This window comes from Rhinolophus sinicus, chromosome 2 (genome assembly GCF_057876585.1).
Source record: "Rhinolophus sinicus isolate RSI-liver-muscle chromosome 2, RSI-T2T, whole genome shotgun sequence".
Taxonomy (NCBI): domain Eukaryota; kingdom Metazoa; phylum Chordata; class Mammalia; order Chiroptera; family Rhinolophidae; genus Rhinolophus; species Rhinolophus sinicus.
Genome location: NC_142502.1, coordinates 141,206,802 through 141,226,087, shown reverse-complemented (window position 1 = coordinate 141,226,087; position 19,286 = coordinate 141,206,802). Strand labels below are relative to the sequence as shown.

The following is a 19,286-nucleotide window of genomic DNA, read 5'->3' as shown; positions in this document are numbered from 1 at the left end:
TTAGTTATTTCATAAGTAAGAGGAAGCTGGGACTCATGACGGACAACATGCCCTCCCAACTCCCCGTACGCCACCCCTTCCATGCACTTCTCATCCTGTGTTAGGAACAAACCCGTTTTCTTGAAAGCAGGGTAAGCCAGTGCAATGGGTACAGACAATAGAAAAGTTTTACTTGATTAAAAAGAGAAGTCACAGAGAAGTGTCACCGCTGAAAAATGTGTATGTCTCAAGCATCCATCAATGGAACACCAAATATGAAAACTGTATTCACAAGCAGTGAAATTTCTTCAAATGGACCCTGCCTGATTCTTTTAGAAATTGACCCTTTTGGAACCTGCCAACCTGCAGGAAATGATTAAAATACCCCAAATCTAACAACTCCATTCCAGATTCCTCCCTGCTTTGAAGGATCCAACAGTCTGGGCCTGTATTTTTCATTTTGTCTGACCGTACCAGAGAAACAGCCGTGACCTTGAGGCTGCAGGGCAGGGAAATAAGAAGGGGAAACATCTCAGAACCAACCCTGTGGTATGGCAGAAACAGAACTGCAACTTTAAGTCTCTAAGCCAAAAAGAAAGAGTGTCCTTACTAACGTACAGCAATGAGAAAAGAACTCCCAGTAAATTCCCTCTGTATCTTCCCTATTCACTCCAGCCTACACTTACACCTTCCATCTCCATCATCTGAGTGCATGCCACTAAGTTTTCTGTTCAGCTGACCCCTTGATCAGCACCACCTCATAACATCTGCATTATTCCCCTTTTCATTTGAGAATGCTATGTGTCGTCTACAACAAAGTTATAAGATTTGAGATCCAGATCCATTCATTCATTTATTCAACAAATAGTCATTGATCATACACAATGTGCAGGGCACTGTCCTGGGTGCTTGGGATACACCAGAGAACACAGCAGACAAAAATCTCTGTCTAGCAGGGAGGGGAACGGGAGAGAAGGCCGACAATAAACAATAAACATAACAAATGAATTACACACTATGACAAAAGATGCACATATTCTATTAAAAAAATAGAGCAGAGTAAGAGGATTTGGTACTCCGTGAGTGAGTGTAATGTAGACAGAGCTACATGGAGAAGATAGCATTTGAGTAGAGGCTTTGAAATTGACTGAGAGGATACTGGAAACAGAGAGCCCCTGTGCTTTGACCCCAAGACCAGACACATGGTGTATTCAAAGAAGAGCAAGAAGCCTGGTGGTCAGTCCCTGGAAGAGAGTGAATAAGAACAGGGGCAGTGAGGTAACGGGGATGGGGAAGGAAGGGTCTTGTAAGAACTTTGGCTTTTGCACAGAGGTGGAACCATGATCTGATTTATATCTGAACCATCATTCTGGTGGCTGGAAGGGCCTGTGGGAAAACAAAGATGGAAGGACTGTGACTAGTCAGGAGGGTTATGGCCATTTTTCAGGCAAAAGATGATGGCAGCTTGATTTAGGAGGGAGCAATGGAAATGAGAGAAGTGGTCAGCATCAGATACATTTTGAAGAAAAAACTGATAGATTTCCTGAAGCACTGGATGTAGGGCTTGAGAGGAGAGGAATCAAGAACGGCCCCGAGGTTTGGGCCTAAGTAACTGAAAGGATGGAGTTGCCCTCAGCTGACAGGAGGACGACTGAAGGAGGAGATTCGGGGTTGAGGGGGAAAATCAGGAGATCGGTTTTGCTGTTGACTAGTTGTGTGGCCTTGACCACATTATGTAGCCCCTTTGTGCCTTAATTTTCAAATCTGTAAAATTCGAATAATAATACTTTATATCTCTTAGCAGTGTTCTGAATATTAAATAAAATGATATATGTACAGTGTCTGGCAGAAGGCCTGGCAGGTAATAAACACTCAATAAATGTCAGCTGTTATTATAGTGGAAGTTTAGGCAAAATTATTGAACTAACTGGAGATTCTTCCCAGAGAGTTACTCTAATAAAAGGATTCTTCTGAGCTAAGATGTATCCTTAGGAGTACATGTTTTTCACCCAGGTAATTAAAGGGGACAAACAGGATGGCCAAAATCATCCAGAGAAAAGGACGTATTGTCAAAACTAAAACTCCAATCCCCAACAGGGCCCTACACAGAAGCTCAAATTAAAAAGACTGAAGCCATTGCTGGGCAAAGTGGAGATGCAGGTGGGATGTGTGCTCATCCAGAATATGTAGTAATGTCTTGGACTTGCATTTGTTTCTTGGGCAGCTGATTTGGACAACAAGGTTTTTAGATCAAAAACGATCCCCTGTGTCTGAATAAAGGGTTCGGCTTGTCAGTGCCAGTTGCACCCTGCCCAGTCCATCACCTGGAACCAAAAATAATTTTAAAATATGTAGTTGAGCCTTTTCTTTTCTTGCTTTATTTGGTGCCCATTTGGACAACCATGTCACAAATTTTCAAGATCCACAACGAATAACTGTTGCTCCTGCCAGGAACAGAAATTCCATGAAGTTTTACAGGAAAGAGATTTTTCCATCCAAGAACTAAAAGATTCCTATACAAATGGTAAACTCTGTTGAGCTCCATGACTATAAAGAATGGTCAAATAGCCAAAGTCCTCTCTTACCAGCATATTTAAATACATCCAATCTCTGTAGTCTTAACGGGACTGCCTGTTCTTCCCCAGGCTCTAGCAACAGTCGAGAAAATCACTAATATGGTGCTATTTTAAGGAAAATATTGAAGTTTGTCCTTTTGAAAACAAAGCAAGCAAATTCAGTGCTTTAAAGAACTTGTCATGAAAGGTTGTCTTCTTTTAGGTAACTACCTTAAAATCCCATAATTTTTGACCCAAAGTGTACAAAAGTCAGGGAATCATTCAAAAAGGATCTTTCAAACTCTTACTGTGTCTCTAGTGTTCTATTTACAAGTTGCTATCCTTAAGGAGCTTGAAATCCAGTTGGAGAAACAAGTCCAGCAAGCATATAAAAGAGCATATAATAAAGAACAAGATTGTGTGAGCTAGGTGCAAATGCTGTAGGATTTCAGAGAGGGGAAGGAGGAATGAATCCAAGAAGAGCCACAAGGGCTCCATGGAGAAGGTAAAACCCATGTGGTGATTTGAAAAATGATAACTAGAGGTGAAAAAAATGGGAAGAGGCCCTCCCCTGAAGAGAAATGAACCTGAGCAAAATCTTGACATGTCCGTGAGTGTAGTTTGTGCATGGTCCCTCCCATGGTCTATGAGTCTTTCTTTTCCTCTCCTTTTGTATCAATTTCTGGTACGTTCTAATTTGGGGCCACGTCTCATGTTGGCAACTACTCTCCTAGGATGTACACTTCATACCCTTGATCCCCCAGTAAGTAACAATGACACCCAGCTGATGCTCCTCCCTATTAACTGTGATCAGGATTTGATTTGTATTGGTTTCCAGGTTGGAGAACCACCGTCTCTGAAGAATGGAAAGAGACCTAAAGTTAGACATAAGGGTCTAAAAATCACACTGAATTGATGGAAAAATATTCCCTTTTCCCCTTAATTTATATGAAAAACAGCCTGGCTACAAACAGTCAGAAGGTTGAGTAAATTTGAGTGGACCCACGTCAAGTCGCTGTTCAGAGATATTCTTTTTGAATAAAAATAAAAATGCAAGAAACTCAGCCCTGAGGTACCACAACAAGAACAACTGCTCTATAATTGTAGCATAATGGAGGAATTAAGAATATACGACACTAAATTGAGAATTCTAATTTCAAATCCTAGCCCTCGACCTCTCAGGGTGATCTTGCACACGTTAACCTGAGCCTGTCTCAGAGCCTGTCTTTAGTGGTTGTTGCAAAGATTAAAGGGAAAGTATCTAAGGGGCTTGAGGTCCGTGGTGTCAAAGAATAATAGCTGTTCACTAGTCTATTGACATTCTCTGACTTGCCAAGTAAAAGTGTAATGGCCCCTCCCATTAAAAGATTTACTGTTTATGTCTCGTAGATTATAAACAGGCATTGTTCCCCTGATTAAGAGGTACGCTTCCTTTTGAGTCCATGATAAGCGTAGGAACAGGCTGAGGACAACTTTAAAGACGTTGCCTGCAGGATAACGAGGGAAAACAGAACACTATGCTGTACACCTGAAATTAATATAAAATGATGTCGTGTGTTAACTGTAATTGAAAAATTAAAAAGGAGGGGGAAAGGTGAAGGGGAATAAGAGCTCCAAATTTCCAGGTATAAAACCAATAAGTCATGGGGATGTAATGTACAGCATGGGGAATATAGTCAATAATATTGTGATAACATGGTACAATGTCAGATGGTTACTGGGCTTATCATGGTGATCACTTCTTTAGGTATATAAATGTTGAACAACTATGGTGTACCCCTGAAACTGATACAATGTTGTATGTTAGTTATATTTTAATGAAAATCTTTTTTAAAAAAGAGTAAATTAGATCTGGTTGATAAGCCAAATGGAATTGGGCAGCAGTTTCTTCACTATTTTGAACAAAAGTTTTTCTCAGTAAATGAATCAAGCAAAGAGACTAAATAAGGAGACTATTTAGACCATTTAGAAGAACAAATTAAAACAAGTATTTACTAACGTTGATGCATTATTACCACATAAAAATTCCCTATTGTTATTTAAATATTCTATCATGCCAAGCCTGTTTGGAGGCATTTTGTCAGAGGAGGTGGTGTTTCCTGCAGATGAGGTCTGCAGCCTCAGAAAGAGTTTCACCAGACTGAATGATTCTCCGGTGTCCCCTGAAGGAGCCACAAGTCACTGTGGTTTTGGAGTATGATTTGATTTCTGGGGGGATAAACATGGTGCCACCTTGTTTCTCAAGGATTTTTAAAGCATTTTATCCTTTTGATTTTCATAAATTCAAACCGTTCTTTTCCCAAACTAGTGGTAATTTTCTATAGATATTTGTGTGTGTGTGTGTGTGTGTGTGTGTGTGTGTGTGTGTGTGTGTGTGAGAGAGAGAGAGGGAAAAAGAGAGAGAGAGAGGAATGCACAGGAGAGGCCTTCCCCTGACGCTACAAAGAATTATTCCGTCCAAAATGTCAACAGTACCAACATTGAGAAATCCTAAAGAATCAGAATTATGGGGGTAGGGAACCCAGGATTCTACATTTTAATAAGTTTGCCAAGTAAATCTTAAACACACAGGACTCATCAGTGTCCTTACCTGATACTAATTGTTGTCCAAAGTTTAAAAAAAAAATCATTAACATCTATTTAAGTAAAATGATTTACTTTCTCGATTCACTCCCAATCCCATTCACTTAAGAATACCAAGATTTTAAAATCAGAACTCTCTCTTTTATGCTCCTTCTGTTGGACCCTATTTTCTGGTATAAAAATAGGAATTGGCCTAAAAGAATAATCTTAGCCCAAATGACAAGGGACCGTCTCCCTTTTTTATTGCCAGACAAAGACTGCAAAACTTCCTCTCCAAAAGCTCCTTTTCCACAGTCCAAGTGGTCCTTCATTTCCTCCTCTCACACTAAGGCCTGCTGAGCTACAGATCTGTTGTTCATTGTTTCAGGGAGAGCCCAGTTTATATCAGTATTGTTTTTAACACTTCATGGCTCCCAGTGTTTCACAAGAAAGTGGGCCTCCAGCTGCCATACAGAGAGAGGTGGGTTATGAGTTTGGAAACTACTGGAGACGTGGAGTAAAGAAAGCACAGACACTGGGAAGAGCAATTGTCTCTCATGTACCGTGTAGCCCATATGCTTCTTGAGGAAAAACACTGTGTCTTGTTCACCATGGCAACCAAGCACCTGACACAATGCCTGTGCATAGTAGTTAGTAGATAGCCAGGTAACTGAGTGAATGAATGAATAGACTTAATCAAGGGTCATCCTGCAGTCATAATGGCCCCTGCTGGTAGGAGAGGAAGAAAGCCAGAATGCAGCAGGATTAGATCAGGGGATGCAGTCATTGGAGGATAGGCCTCCAAAGAGGATGGCCAACAATCCAGTATGCACATCTAAGGAGCGTGGAGGGCTTGTGCATGATTTAAGAGGAAAAAAATCTGCCAGCTAAGAAACTACAACCAGTGGCCCCTGGCAGGACAGTAGTCAAAGACTTTTTCAGAACAGCCCCATCTCCACCAGGAGCAGACCCTTGTCAGGGGTGCAGACCTGGAGAAAGGGTCTAGAAGTAGCCCGTTCAACTAGATCAAGATTCAGGGCAGGCTCCTCATCCGTGAGGGTCTAGAGTATAAGGCTGGACACCAGGCAGAACCATAGAGACTGGTATAGAATACAATCTAGTCACTCCATTTGCTAAGTCTAAGGAACACAGAGATATAATACATGGAAAACAGACCAGTACTCCAAGGATTTGCAATTTAATGTGATAAGTGCTTTAACAGAAAAATGAACAGTGTAATACCATGAGTGTCTGGGGAATCAAACAAGGATTCACAGAAAACATCATACTTCAACTGGGTCATGAAGAAAGAGTAGAGATTTGCTAAGGATATGGCCTGGATAAAGGCACGTTTTGGGCCAATGTGGCTGTAATTGGTTGGGTTGGGCAATAGGAGAGAATGTCAGAGACAAAACAATTAGGACCAGTTGGAAAAGCCTTCTTTATCTGCCACATTTTGGAGTTTTTGTTTACAAGTTAATATTTAATTTAAACATAATACTGAGGCAGTTTTGATGTTAACTTCCTATCGCTACTCATTTGGGAAATTAACATCTTTCATCTTTAAAAAAGAAAAAGAATCTAGGTAACTACAGAAAAGCTGTGACTTAGGGAACATTGGCATGGCCTGAATTCACTCCAGAATACTGGAAACTTAGGCTGTGAAAGCTCAACTAATCTCGATGTGGCCAGACAAGGCTGAGGGTGCACAAACTGCCTTGGTCAGGACTGGGTCTGAGGGGGTATTCTGGAGCTCAGAGATGGAGGCTGCAGTGGCTACAGCTAAGAAAGGCTGCAAAGGGAAGGCAGGGACCACATCACAGAACTTTCTGCAGAGTTCTGTCCTAAGCAACTTCCTGTGTCGGTTTTCTAAGTCAGTTCAATTTTGTTACTAATTGTTTTGAAATAACTTGGGAAAATACGAATCAAGCCTGGGTTTGTAGTCGTATGACCATCTAGGTAAACAGAGTTGGCATGGCTGCCCTTGTCAAAATGTCTTGAATTTCACTAGCCTTGTAGGGATTGAACCCAGTAGTCTGTGCTGAGTGGCACTCTTGCCTTCCAACATAATAAAAAAAAGTGTGTGCTCTTCAGAAAAAGTAGAAATCAGAGAAGACTTTTTTCTTCTATTTCTTTTCCAAGGTCTGCAGAATAGTTCTTTAATCAAAATAGGTTGCTACACTTGGAATAGATCATTCATAGCAGCAGTTATAAGCGTGTGGGCCTCTTCATTAAGGAAGGAAGTACAGGGAGGAGGTTGCTGGTGGTGAATGGAGCCAAAAATCAAGACCAACATGTTTTAAAATAGTACTGTGGGCAAAGTGTTAGGGGCTCAAAGAAGAATAGCCAGTCCTTGACTTCCAGAAGCCTGCCACACAGATGCCAAGGCAGAATGTACACTCTAAGATGCAATTATACATTTTGGGATACAAAAGGCAAATATCACATGGGCACCCAGAAATTCCCATCTGTTCCAAAGATTCATGAGCCCCCACACAGGCCTTTGGATAAGTCAATTGACACAAGCAGTGCACACTCAGGAGTGTCCCCTTAATGATCTAGTGGATTACTTCTCAGTACCCAAGATGGCATTCACTTCCTGCAAAGGGGAGCTGGGCTAATCAACCATTCTAGACATTCAGGGATAACACGTAAGCAGCTCATGACTTGCTCAGCCCCAGAAGTCTACCCCATGATTGTCTTTTCCCCAATAAGACCCTCCCTAAGCTGTTTCATAGTTCTAAGAAATGACCTCTGGAGAACACAAGTCCCTTCCCAACAAACAACCAATTGAGGAGGGCAGGACCAAGGCCAACACCCTGACTCTCCCTTATGTATTTCTTCACCCTAACAGTATTCCACTTCCTGTCCAACTTGCTTCCACACTCACCTGTCTCTCTCTTCATACAGCCTGGAAGAGTAAGGGGAGACTGGATTGGAGGGGAAATAGGAGACTGACCTTGCAGAGGATTTGAATGACCGAAGATGGAGTTTGGGCAATGGGAAGCCATTCAAAGGAAGCACAAAGCAAAATTTTAGGAAGATTTATCCAGCACTAGTATGTTCCAAGTACGTTAATAAAATAGCATTAATTTGGATGTCACTGATTTATAAATTTGGTCATTTGGAAAGGGAATAGGCTCCAGTGCACTTTTACATTATTTGGACTAAAGCAAATTTTGTACTGAAAGTGACCAATCCAGAGCCTTGAGGCTACACTTGATTCATTAGTGTTTTATGCTCAGCCCTCGAAAAAGAATGGCCTTTATTGTTGCTATAATTATAGGTCATATGTCCTTTGAAAATATGGCTTAGCAAAGCACAGGGGAAAGACAGTTGGAGAAGGACAACAGAAACAAACATGGGCTTTGAGATCAGATCGAGGTGGCTAAAATCCTGCTCTTTAAATAGCTGTCACAGGGCCTGGTCCATAGTAGGTACTCAATGTGAGTTTCCTTGCCCTGATGTTGTAGGCTCTGTAACAATCAGTACAGTGATATGCTTCCCAAAGAGACTCTGACATCTGGTTGAATTAACAGCAGTATGGTGTCTAAGACTAAGGAAGTCATGGAAACTCTCAACTTGGTAAATGTAAAATCTCCACTCAAGTGTTGTATTAAATACGAAGGACACGTCAGGGAGAGCCTAGAAAAACTGAATATATGAAAAATATTACCAAATATGGTAGATTATGTAGAATTATCTGTAGAAGTGGGACTTTTTAGCCTGGAGTTGGGAAGAAAAACTCGATGGCCATTTTCAATATTTGAAGGAATGTTCTGAAACAGGTGTGCCTGCTTTTACTGTATAGACCCAAGGAGTAGAGTACGCTGATAGATACAATTTATGGCTCAGGTTTTCAAGTCTCTCTAATTGGCTGCTTCAGGTAGGAGTGAGTTCCCTAGCATGGTTGTATTCAAGTACAGGCAAGTTGACAACTTGGCAGAATTCCGTGAAAGTCATTTATGCATCAGATAGGCAACTGGACTAGAAAAGCTTTCAGACTCCTTCCAATGCTGAGAGTCTGTAATTCTAGAACTAAAAGAAGTAGGCTAGTGAAGGAGTAAGGTAAACATTATCAGTCCTGTAAAGTATAACAAATTGAGTTTGACTTTTCTATTTTGAAAATAAATATGAGAGCCTTTTGTTGGTGACACTGGAGACCGCTTCTGTTAGTGAGATTGAGATTGGCCAACCTCCACCTAATACAAATGAGATTATATTTCAGACCAGAGGGTGCCTAAAGCTCCTCCTGAGAACAATTTGTTGTCAAGTAACCTCAAAACACACCTTTCCATTTACAAATAATTGATATACTAGTCGCAAATCATTCTCACCTATTTATTAGCTAGTCTCAGTAGAGCCATATGCAATTCAAGGTCTTTTTTTACAGCATCCTAGTATTTGTTTCATTGTTATTATTTTAACAAGATGACCTGTGGTTTCTTGTACTGTCATTAGAAAGAGCGAAAGACCACAGGAATATCAGAATGCAGAACTCAGATCTCAAATGTTGTTTATGAACTGAAATAAAAATAGTTTGCCAACATCTCTATTTTGATAACCCTTGTATGCATAAAAATATCTTTTCAAATATGTTTTGGAGGATTTGTGCTAATTTATTTTTCTTGGATGTTTGAGCAATTGACTTTCAATATTTTTATCTCTAAATATTTTAAAGAATGTTTGCCCTAACTTTGAAATTTCCTTGTTGTGAGAGTAAATGAGAAACAATTTTTTTGAATCTATGCCTTAGAAAACTCTGCAATAAGCACATAATAAGATAGTAATATTTATTTTTAGAAATAAAAGTTAAGTCCATACAATCCATAACCAAGATAAATGTCATGGACCAAACTCAGCAGTTAAAAACACACAGATTGACAGATTGTGTTTAAAAAAGAAAAACCATATGCTACTTATGATAAAATATACATTCAAAAGTATATATATATATGTATATATAGACATAGAAAGGTTGAAAATAAAATATGAGAAACATTATATCAGCTAAATACCAAAGAAAATTAGTGTAGCTATATTAATATCAAATAAAATATACTTTGTGGGGAAAAATTATTAATATAAAGAAGACCATTACATAGCATTGAAAAAGAACAGTTAACCTAGAAGGTATATTTCTAGTCTACACTTACTGACATATCCTCGGCATATATGAAGCAAACATTGACAAAATTATAAAGACAAATTGATAAATCTACCAAAACAGGAGGAGACTTATGTAGTTTTCTCAGTAATTAATAGATCAACCAGCCAAAAGAATAAAATAGAAATGATTCGAATAATACAATTAAACATGATCTAGTGGACATACCATAAGACTACAGCAAAACTTTCTAGGTAGGGTCTAAAAATTTTTGTTTGAATGAAATGGGGGTTAAATTCTAAGACACACTTTGTTCACATTTTAACATCTCTGAAATTGGATGATAATCATTAATGTATCATAATTTAATTGGCAGTGTTTTTCCCTAATGTCTCATAAAATAAAGATGCATCCTACAACAGATGCATCTTAAATTCAGTGAAATCTTTCCCACCAGTCTGTACTGTGTCAAAAGTAAAGATAATGAAATATACACTACACATCACACTGATCAGTCAGTTCCTCTCCACCACCTGTCCCTAACCACAGTAGGAAATAAGAACTCTGGCCTTTCTCCTTTGGAGAGTGGGGGATAGGTAGAGGGCAGGAGCTGATCACCAACCACATTACAGCCAACTTATGAGATGGCCAGGAGTGCAATAGCACCCCCGGAGGGCTCACTGCATATAGGAATTCTACCTCCTGCAGAAAATACCTCCTTCTTTTCAAGCATACTTTGAACATTTATAAGGAGTAGCCATGTACTAGGCCATAAGCCAAATCTCAATAAATTTCCAAAAAATTGATGTCATGTGGACCATATTTTGTCACCAAAAAAGTCCATTAAAAATCTATAGCAAATCAAGTCACAAATCATTTTGAAAATCTCATATGTTTGGAAGTTTCAAACATACATCTAAATCTTTTATAAGTCAAAGTAACATCATAATGGAAATTAGGAAATACTGAAAACTAGTCAATTATGAAGACGTTACATAACCGAACTTGTGAAATGCAGCTAAAGTGGTTGTTAGGGGAAAATTTATATCCCTAAATGTTTATATTAGGAAAGAAGAAAAGTTGTAAGTCAATTAGCCAACATAGAACTCAAGATGTTAGAGAAGAACAACAGAGTAAATCCCTCCAAAGAATAAGACAAAACTAATAAAATGAAAACAAGGTAAATAGATAAAGAAAACTATTAGTTGTGCGGAGGAGCGGTGGAAAAAGAGAAATAGACATGTGATCTAAAGGGCTGTTATTGCTAGTCAGTTCTGGATGGGAGGATGGGCCAACTCCCTGCTTTCACAGGTTGGGGCAGTACTGGAGTGAGATCATTAACCAAGGGAACGGAGAAAACACATGCAAATTGAGCTCACCCCTTACCTACTCCTAGGTTTTCTTCCTGTGAAACCCTTTGTACACAAAATGGATGTGATGAAATATTGTACAGTGTGTACATTTTACTCTCTATCATTGTTATCATGAACTAAAATTTGCCAAATTACTATGAAATCCTCTATTTCTGAGGCTGTTTGCCCCTAGAGTGGTGTTCTGATCACAATGTTTAATGAAGTTTATGGTTTTGCTTTTTCTGGCCTCTCACTTCTTGGTATTAGGCATGTGTCTTCCACTCTACATCCCTCTCCCTGTTCTAATTTGACAGTTTAAGCTTCTGGGTGCCAAGATATCAGACAACCAGGCTATGTCATTTGTATATAAAATAAGAATTCTTGTCTCTAAATAAGAACTTGAGAGAGTGTATATACTCTCAGGACACAAGCTTCAGTGAATGACCAGTGTGTCCATTGTTCCTGCTCCTGGATGATTGGGGCTGCTTCAAATGATTGAATCTTTTGGGTTAAGCATTCTGGATTAGCAAATCCAGTTGAAAGAGGCACAATTAAAGAAAGAAGTTCACAATTTAAAGGGGAGCCAAAAAGTGTGTGCATGGGAAGGGGCGAAGAGGGGTAGAGAGGGGAAGAGAGGGGAGGGGAGGGGAGGGGAGGGGAGGGGAGGGGAAGGGAGGGGAGGGGAGGAAAGGAGAGAATAACAGTTCGGGAAATAGGACCATAAAACAGAGAGCCTGAGAGGATCTCTTTTCTGCCAACCCTAAAATAATTGCCAACTTAAATGGCCAGAAATTGGCAAAATCAGTGGGCTAGGCTATCACAGAATTGGAAGAGACAGAAGCCTGTCCCAGGTCATATTGTCCATGTTGGCACTTTGCAGTCACCTTGCACCAAATCACAACCTGGGACCTTACATGTATCTTCCAATCAGGATATTATTTGGGACTGACATGATTTGTATTTTTTACCTTTCCAAAAAGCAGGCAAACTCTTCTCTTTGCTCCCTGCAGAATAACAAAGTCCCACAAAGATATATAAACACCTTTCCACAAAGATATATAAACACCTATTCATTAGGGCACCAAGGAAATGCAAAGGTTAATGATTTAATTTATATCTTCCCAAAAGAAGTCAGTGCCACAAGCAATACATTACTAGCATTCCTTTGCTGTTGTTGTGGTTGCTAAAACAGATGTTGGTTTAGTCAGTGCCCAAAGCAGTGGGCTTAATGTTTCGCTTCATTTTTTCTTTAATTAAAAAGCATTTACATGAGTGACAACTGAAATATTTCTGGGTTTCTTTTACACACAACCCAGCATCGGGAAAACTGCTTCTTTTGCAGGCCAAGGAAGTATGAAAGGTGTAGCTAAGACAATGTTATTTTCTCTACATGGCTGAAATTCATGGACTTAGCAAAGGAATCTATCTGTAAGGCTCAAGGTTCTTGAGACTGTATATAAAAAGTATACATTCAGCCAAAGTAAATACCTAACAAATGCTCCAACCTGGCAGCCTCAGTTGACCCTGAACTGTTGGCCTTAAAATTTATGAATGCACTGGTGCCTAATAGGTAAAAATGCTTGCTGATGATCAAACATTTTTATTTCATATTTCTTCACTCTAAATAAAGTTATGTCCATTCCTACTTCTGTGCCTTTGATCACATTTCACTCCTTCTGGAATGCCCGCTCATCTTCTCTCCACCTACCCAAATTTCACTGTGGCTGCAAGGCCTGCCAAGTGCTGCCTGGACCTGCCCGAGGATGCCTCACTGACCTTGGCAAGCCTCCTGAACTACCTCTGCTCCGAGCTCATGCCCTGGGGTTCTTAGCCTCATCTACAGCTTAACTGCACAGAACCTGTGCTGCTTCTAAATGAGCGCTGTGAGTCAGTCCTGATTTTCTAACTGGACTGTGTAATATCTTCCAGGATTGGAGGCTCACTTTGTTCATCTTTCTCTGTCTCCTACTGCTAAGCATGTGTTAGAAACTCAATAGAAAATGATTTGTTGGTTTCCTGATACCCTGTTATGCGGTTTAGAGACATTGTTTTAAGGAATCGATCACATGGGCATCTATCTCTATGAGGCGCTACCCAAATCGTAGGCATGGCTTCCACCTTTCTGAGCTCCTAATCTAAGGCAACAACCAACAGTACCCAGTAGGTATGCTTACTTACTGATATTAGGTAATAATGATGCTGACTAATATATGAGGATGGTCAATAAGACCAACTGAGTGTACACATTAGATAAATAGCTACATTAAAGGCAAGTAATCAATTCCCTCTATCTAATGCAACAACAACAAAAAATGAAAATGAGAAATTAGCCTTTCTCTAACCAGTCCCTTCCAGTATTTGAACATTACTAAGTAACTTTCTTTGTAATCCTATTTCCACAGCCCACTCCCAGGAACTAAGGCATTCTGAGAACTAACGAGCTACATCTTGTCTGCATTATTCTCAAAAAACTGGTTTTGTTTAACAAGCTCTATGCATTTTATGGAGAAAAGAGAACGAATCCCAGATTAACTGTCATTCTCACCACTGTGAGTGACATGAAATGTCTCTACGAGGTCAGGGGGACAAGAGGACCTAGACGATGCTAGAAAACCTTCATATACATAGAATACTCTAAGCTTGCATTGGTAGGAGTGTGGCATTAATCTTCCTCTTAATCACAGACTAATAATGGCTTATCTAAGTCCTTCTGGTATTATTCATATAAGGCAGAAAATAGTACGATTTATAGCAAACTAGAATTTATATACAAATGGTTGGAAGGTCATAATCTTTCTCCAACAGCACTGTCATTATGCCAACTATCTTCTGAACCCCTGCTCCGAAATTGCCATAATTTTGAAGGCACAGTATTTGAATATCCTCAATAGGGCGATAGGAGAACGTCCTCATCATGTGATTTCAGGACAACCCCAAAAGTTGTAGGAACCAGGTCTGATGAATAGTGGGTTATCGATGTGGGAACCTCGGTGGTGAAAAGCAAAGCATGACCACGAAAGTATAGGATTCTCTTTTTGTGGCCCATACATTGGTTTCAGTTCCAAGGAAGGTGTTTCAGAATGCTTTGAGCAATGGTCACACATCATTGGAGAGTCTCCAGCATCCAAAGCCACTAGTTTGGAATTCGATTCATTTGGATATGGGAGTTCTGCCATGTGCCCTATATGGAGAGCCTCATTACTGTATAGCCATGCTTTTTATAAAGAGTTCCACGAGGGCTTAGGTAATTCTCACCTAATATTTTTCCTATACTGCCTACATCATGGATTAAAAAATCCCATATCTTCAGTATCTGTCAATTTTATTCCCATTTCTTGCCCAGATTACCTCTCAGGAAGCAAGAATGAATCATAATGTTTGATTATGTTTTGCCCTCGTTAATGTTGGATCAAGTTTAATGAGGGCTATTAAATTTACCGTTGGAAAACCCACTTGGGTTTCCCTTTCCTTGACATGAGGATGGCAATCTGAAGGCCTGTGATTTCCCCAATATGTAACCTGGGACCACCCACCAACATCATAGCTCGTTAGAGTTAGCATTGATGTTGTTCACAGAAATCAAATTCATTTACCTCGGCCAAGCCAGGGCAGAGAAGCTAGAGCAGAATGGGAAGGGAAGTCACCTGTATTGAAGGATGGCCATGTGCCATCTACACATACCTGATCTTATGGAAGTAGCCAATCAATCCTGAAAGTAGAAATATCTCGATTTCATATACACAGAGAAAAGGAAAGTTAAAAGAGGATGGGTAACTTATCCAAAGTCCATATACTAATAAGTGGAAAAACTTAAGATTTAGATCATCTTTTCCTGATTCCAAAATCCAAGCTCTTTGTAGTGAGGGTGGTTAGTGAGTTGATTCTCGTGATGGGGCCATGGAGGGGGAGGTGAGCAGCCTCGAACAACATTGGCTCCAGTGCCTTTTCTGCCACCCACTAGTTATAGAAGGTATTAGCCTGCAAAATTCTCATTTCCCTCAATCTAATAAATAAGTAGAGTGACTATTAAGTCCTTCTATGTTTGAAACAATGCATTACATCTCGACGAGTTACAAAGACGAGTAAAGTCAGATATATATCCTCCAGGGCCTTAGAGTTCAGTGAGCTAGACAAGCACATAATGATATATTTTTTATAATATACAGTAGATGCTAAGATAGAGACATAGTATAAAATGGGAGCACAAATTCAGAGTTCAGTGGTAGTATTTACTTGTCGGTGTTTTCCACTTAACTACAAGGTCTGTGATTGCAGAGACCATGTCCATCTTTAATGCCAATGCTTGTAGAGGGCCTAGCACATAGTAGGTGTTCAATAAATATGCAAGGTATGAATGAATCAGGTAGAGCCTGAGCTAAGGCTTAAAAGATAAGAAACAGTTACCCAAGCAATGAAAGGAAGAAAGCATGTTTCAGGGAGAAGAACATGAGAACAGTGAGGTGTATACAGGGAACTATATGCGGTTTAGTTTTGTTGAAGCACAAAACGTAAGGAAGGAGGTGGTGAGAGAGGAGGTTGGAGAAATAAGAGAGGCCTGGTTGTGAAGGGCCTTGTGTGGGCTAGCGGCTCTTGTACCTGAGGGTCCATAATGGATTCTGGGGATTTGATGGACCTCCTGAAACTGTATCAAAGTTTGTGAGCTTGTGTGTAAATAAGTGTACTTTCTGAGGAAGTGGTGTCTCACTTTAATCAAATTCTCAAATGTGAAAAACTCCCACAAACAATGAAGAGTTGTTAAAGAGTTCATGCGTGGTCAGAGCTACCAGAATAACATTTTCGATAGATGACTCTCGATGCAGGTATGGAGGATAGAATTCAAGGTAGCAAGAATGGTGGTGGAGAAACTTTTGAAGAGCTAACTGCAACTAAATATTCGAGAAAGAAATAACAGGATTCTAAGCCTAATCAATGGTATTGGAGATGGTGTAGACAGGAGTGGATTCAAGGGGTACTTAGGAATTCAAAGGAGTGGATGTACTGATGGCGGGTATGACATCAAGGAGGAGAGGGGGAGAGAAAGAAAATTGATAATGACTCCAGATTTCCAATGTGGGTTGATACATTGGATCATGGAATGAGAGGAGGGTAACAGGCAGGTTTGAAAGAGAAAACAATGAGCTCAGTTTGAACTCTTGAGTGTGAGGTGTCAGTGGGACCTACCAGACAGTGGAATGATACTAACTACAAACCTGAAGCATGAGGAGAGATCTAACCTAGAGAAAAAGATTGAAGTCATGAATATCTAGATGAGAGTGTAAACAACGAAAGGAAATGAGAGCTCGTGGAAAGTATTAGAAAGAAAAACCGCAATGGACCAAGATTGCATCCATGAGTTGTACAACGTCGTAAATGTACTAAATGCCGCTGAATTATACACTTAAAAATGGTTAAAATGGCAAAGATATATATACATATATATACACATATATATGTATATATATTTTTTTACCATAATTTTTTAAAGGGGGGGAGTGGATACAGACTTCAGGCAAAATAAAAAGTATATACTTTCCTTAAAAAAAAAAAATGGATCCATGGGGCATGCCGACATTTAAGGTACTGCAAACAAGAAGCACTTCAGGAAGGTAGACAAGGACTAATCAGAGACAGGAGGAAGGAGGCTCAGGAGAGTATTGTCACAGATACCGGGGAATCGAATTCAAATAACATGTAGGGTGGGGTGGGCGGAGAAGTTAGATAATCACCAAGGCTACTTCCAGAAATAACAGTCAGAATGTATGAGCTCTGGGAGAGAGAATTTTGATCTCTGGACTTGCCCCTCCAGAACTTCTCAGCAGCAATAGAATGACTTAAATTTCATCTTTCAAAATAAAACTTGCCCATGCTTTCCCAGTTTTGTCTGGGCAGGAAACGGAGCTCAGACCAGCTGCTGAGGATGGTTCTAAGTGCCACTTCAGAGCACTGGAATGTGACACCTCCCCAGTGCCAGCCTCTGCCCTGGGAGGGCGGAAAGCAGCGTGCAGCAGGGGAGGCATGCACAGCAGAGTCCTGGAGCGTCCCTCGTCTGGGGGCTGACGCTCCTCTGGCTGCTCACAGGGTCCCCCATCTGAGCAGGATAAGTCAACACGTTCCTAGTCTGCATATTTCCATCTCCCAAGGATGGCTTCTTTGAAATTTAGACCAAGCAGGTTGCTATGAAACCACAAGGTTACAGACCAGAGCTGCCCCTGGCTAAAGGGTCGCTTTCCCTTGAGGACTTTCCCACAGGGCTTCAAAGACAACCTGATCAATACCAGAGAGAGGGGGGCAGGTGCAGGGGTAGAGGCAGGAAGAAGGACCACTGGGGAAGCTCACGCCAGAGCAAACCTTCCTTGTGGTGTCCCGGGGTGCCCTGTGACTTCATCATTTCCCAGCTGAATCCAGGAAAACAGCATTGCCAGCATTCAAGAAGCTCTAATGCATCATCAGCTATTTTCTTGTCATATTTTTGGCAGAGTTTGGCTAATATTCCTTCAATGTGGTAGAATAAACCTGCTAATTCATTCTTTCGTGTTAAATGTTTAAAAGATAGTCTAACCATGTGAATGAATCTGAGTATCTTCAGTAATTCAGTGTTAATACTTAGAATCGGCCAAACTGAGCACAGGACTACAGCAATCCATCTGTGAGGGCTCGCATAACACCTTTGTTAATAATTTGCATATGCTCTTGTTGTCAAAGGGTAATTGTTACAATTACCAGGACCCATCCTGGGGTAAATTAAAATAAGAGATATTGAGAGGGTGGGGGATACTGTAGTGGGAGCAATAAAGCAAGTGACAAACAGAAATGAGACCCCCAAAAAATGAGAGACGAAAGTCTCAGTATTGCCTTTATTATTGTGGGCTGGAGACTATGGCTGAGTGTGGCAGCAAGTGGGCTGGCAACTGAGGCCCAGAATTAAATAGGTTTACCAGTCTCTCTGTGGGCATCAGGCCTGTCTGGGGAAAACTTATAATCAGGGACAGAGTTACCGGGAAACTGATGAAGCTTAAGCTTCAGGGATCCCATTTGAAAGGGTCCTTTCTCGACTTTTCTAAGGCCCTGGGAGGAGCCCTTATTATTTTACATTTGTATTTTTATGTTCTTTTATTTCTTAAAGAGGCTCCCCAAAATCGTATAAGCGTCAGGTCCCTCCAAAAAACTGCCTGCATGGAACAAAGGAGGACAGCCCCTGTTCCCTGTGGGTAGCACACCCCGGGAGAACAAGGGGAGAGCAGATCCCAGCATGCTTGGTTTACTCCGGCCTTAGGTATTAAACCAGTAAATGGGAAAAGAAAGTCCTGGACTGTACACACAGGGTGCCCTCCACATGGAAGGACACTCAGGAGTGGGAAGAATGCCCGCTCCTGAGCTGAGACAGTCACCCAGGCCAAACTGCAGACACTCCGCTGGCTCCATAATGACCCCACGGGCATCAGGCAGAATCCCAGTCCAAGCCCGACTTTGAGATGGAGAATTTCACAAGGTAGAGCTTCCCCCAGTCTCCTACTAATTCCTCTCCATTTCATCCTCCTCCCTCGACCCTAGCAACCCACAAACAAAACTGAAACACTCAGCAATCTTGATGCTCTAATGTCCAGAGGCCTGCCTCACTCCCAGCCCGCTGCAGGCAGGCGAGCCCAGACAAGACCCACCCCACCCCCACCCCCCGCCATGCGTCAGAAATCCGAAGTTACCTAAAAACCTACCAAGGAAGAGATGTTTTCA

At 40.8% G+C, this 19,286-nt stretch overlaps 1 protein-coding gene across 2 annotated transcripts in view; it reads left to right on the top strand.

The window, feature by feature from the left end:
• Positions 1 to 19,286, top strand: part of ANTXR1 (ANTXR cell adhesion molecule 1) — a 213,916-nt gene that overhangs the window by 102,611 nt on the left and 92,019 nt on the right. Inside the window, exon 14 of one of the 2 annotated variants that reach the window (XM_074332096.2) lies at positions 9,528 to 9,692. The exons of the other annotated variant lie outside the window; for it this stretch is intronic. Coding sequence (XP_074188197.1) covers positions 9,528 to 9,619 — 92 coding nt within the window. The 3' untranslated portion in view covers positions 9,620 to 9,692. Of the gene's footprint in view, positions 1 to 9,527; positions 9,693 to 19,286 lie in introns of those variants that run through there. 2 annotated transcript variants of the gene reach the window in all.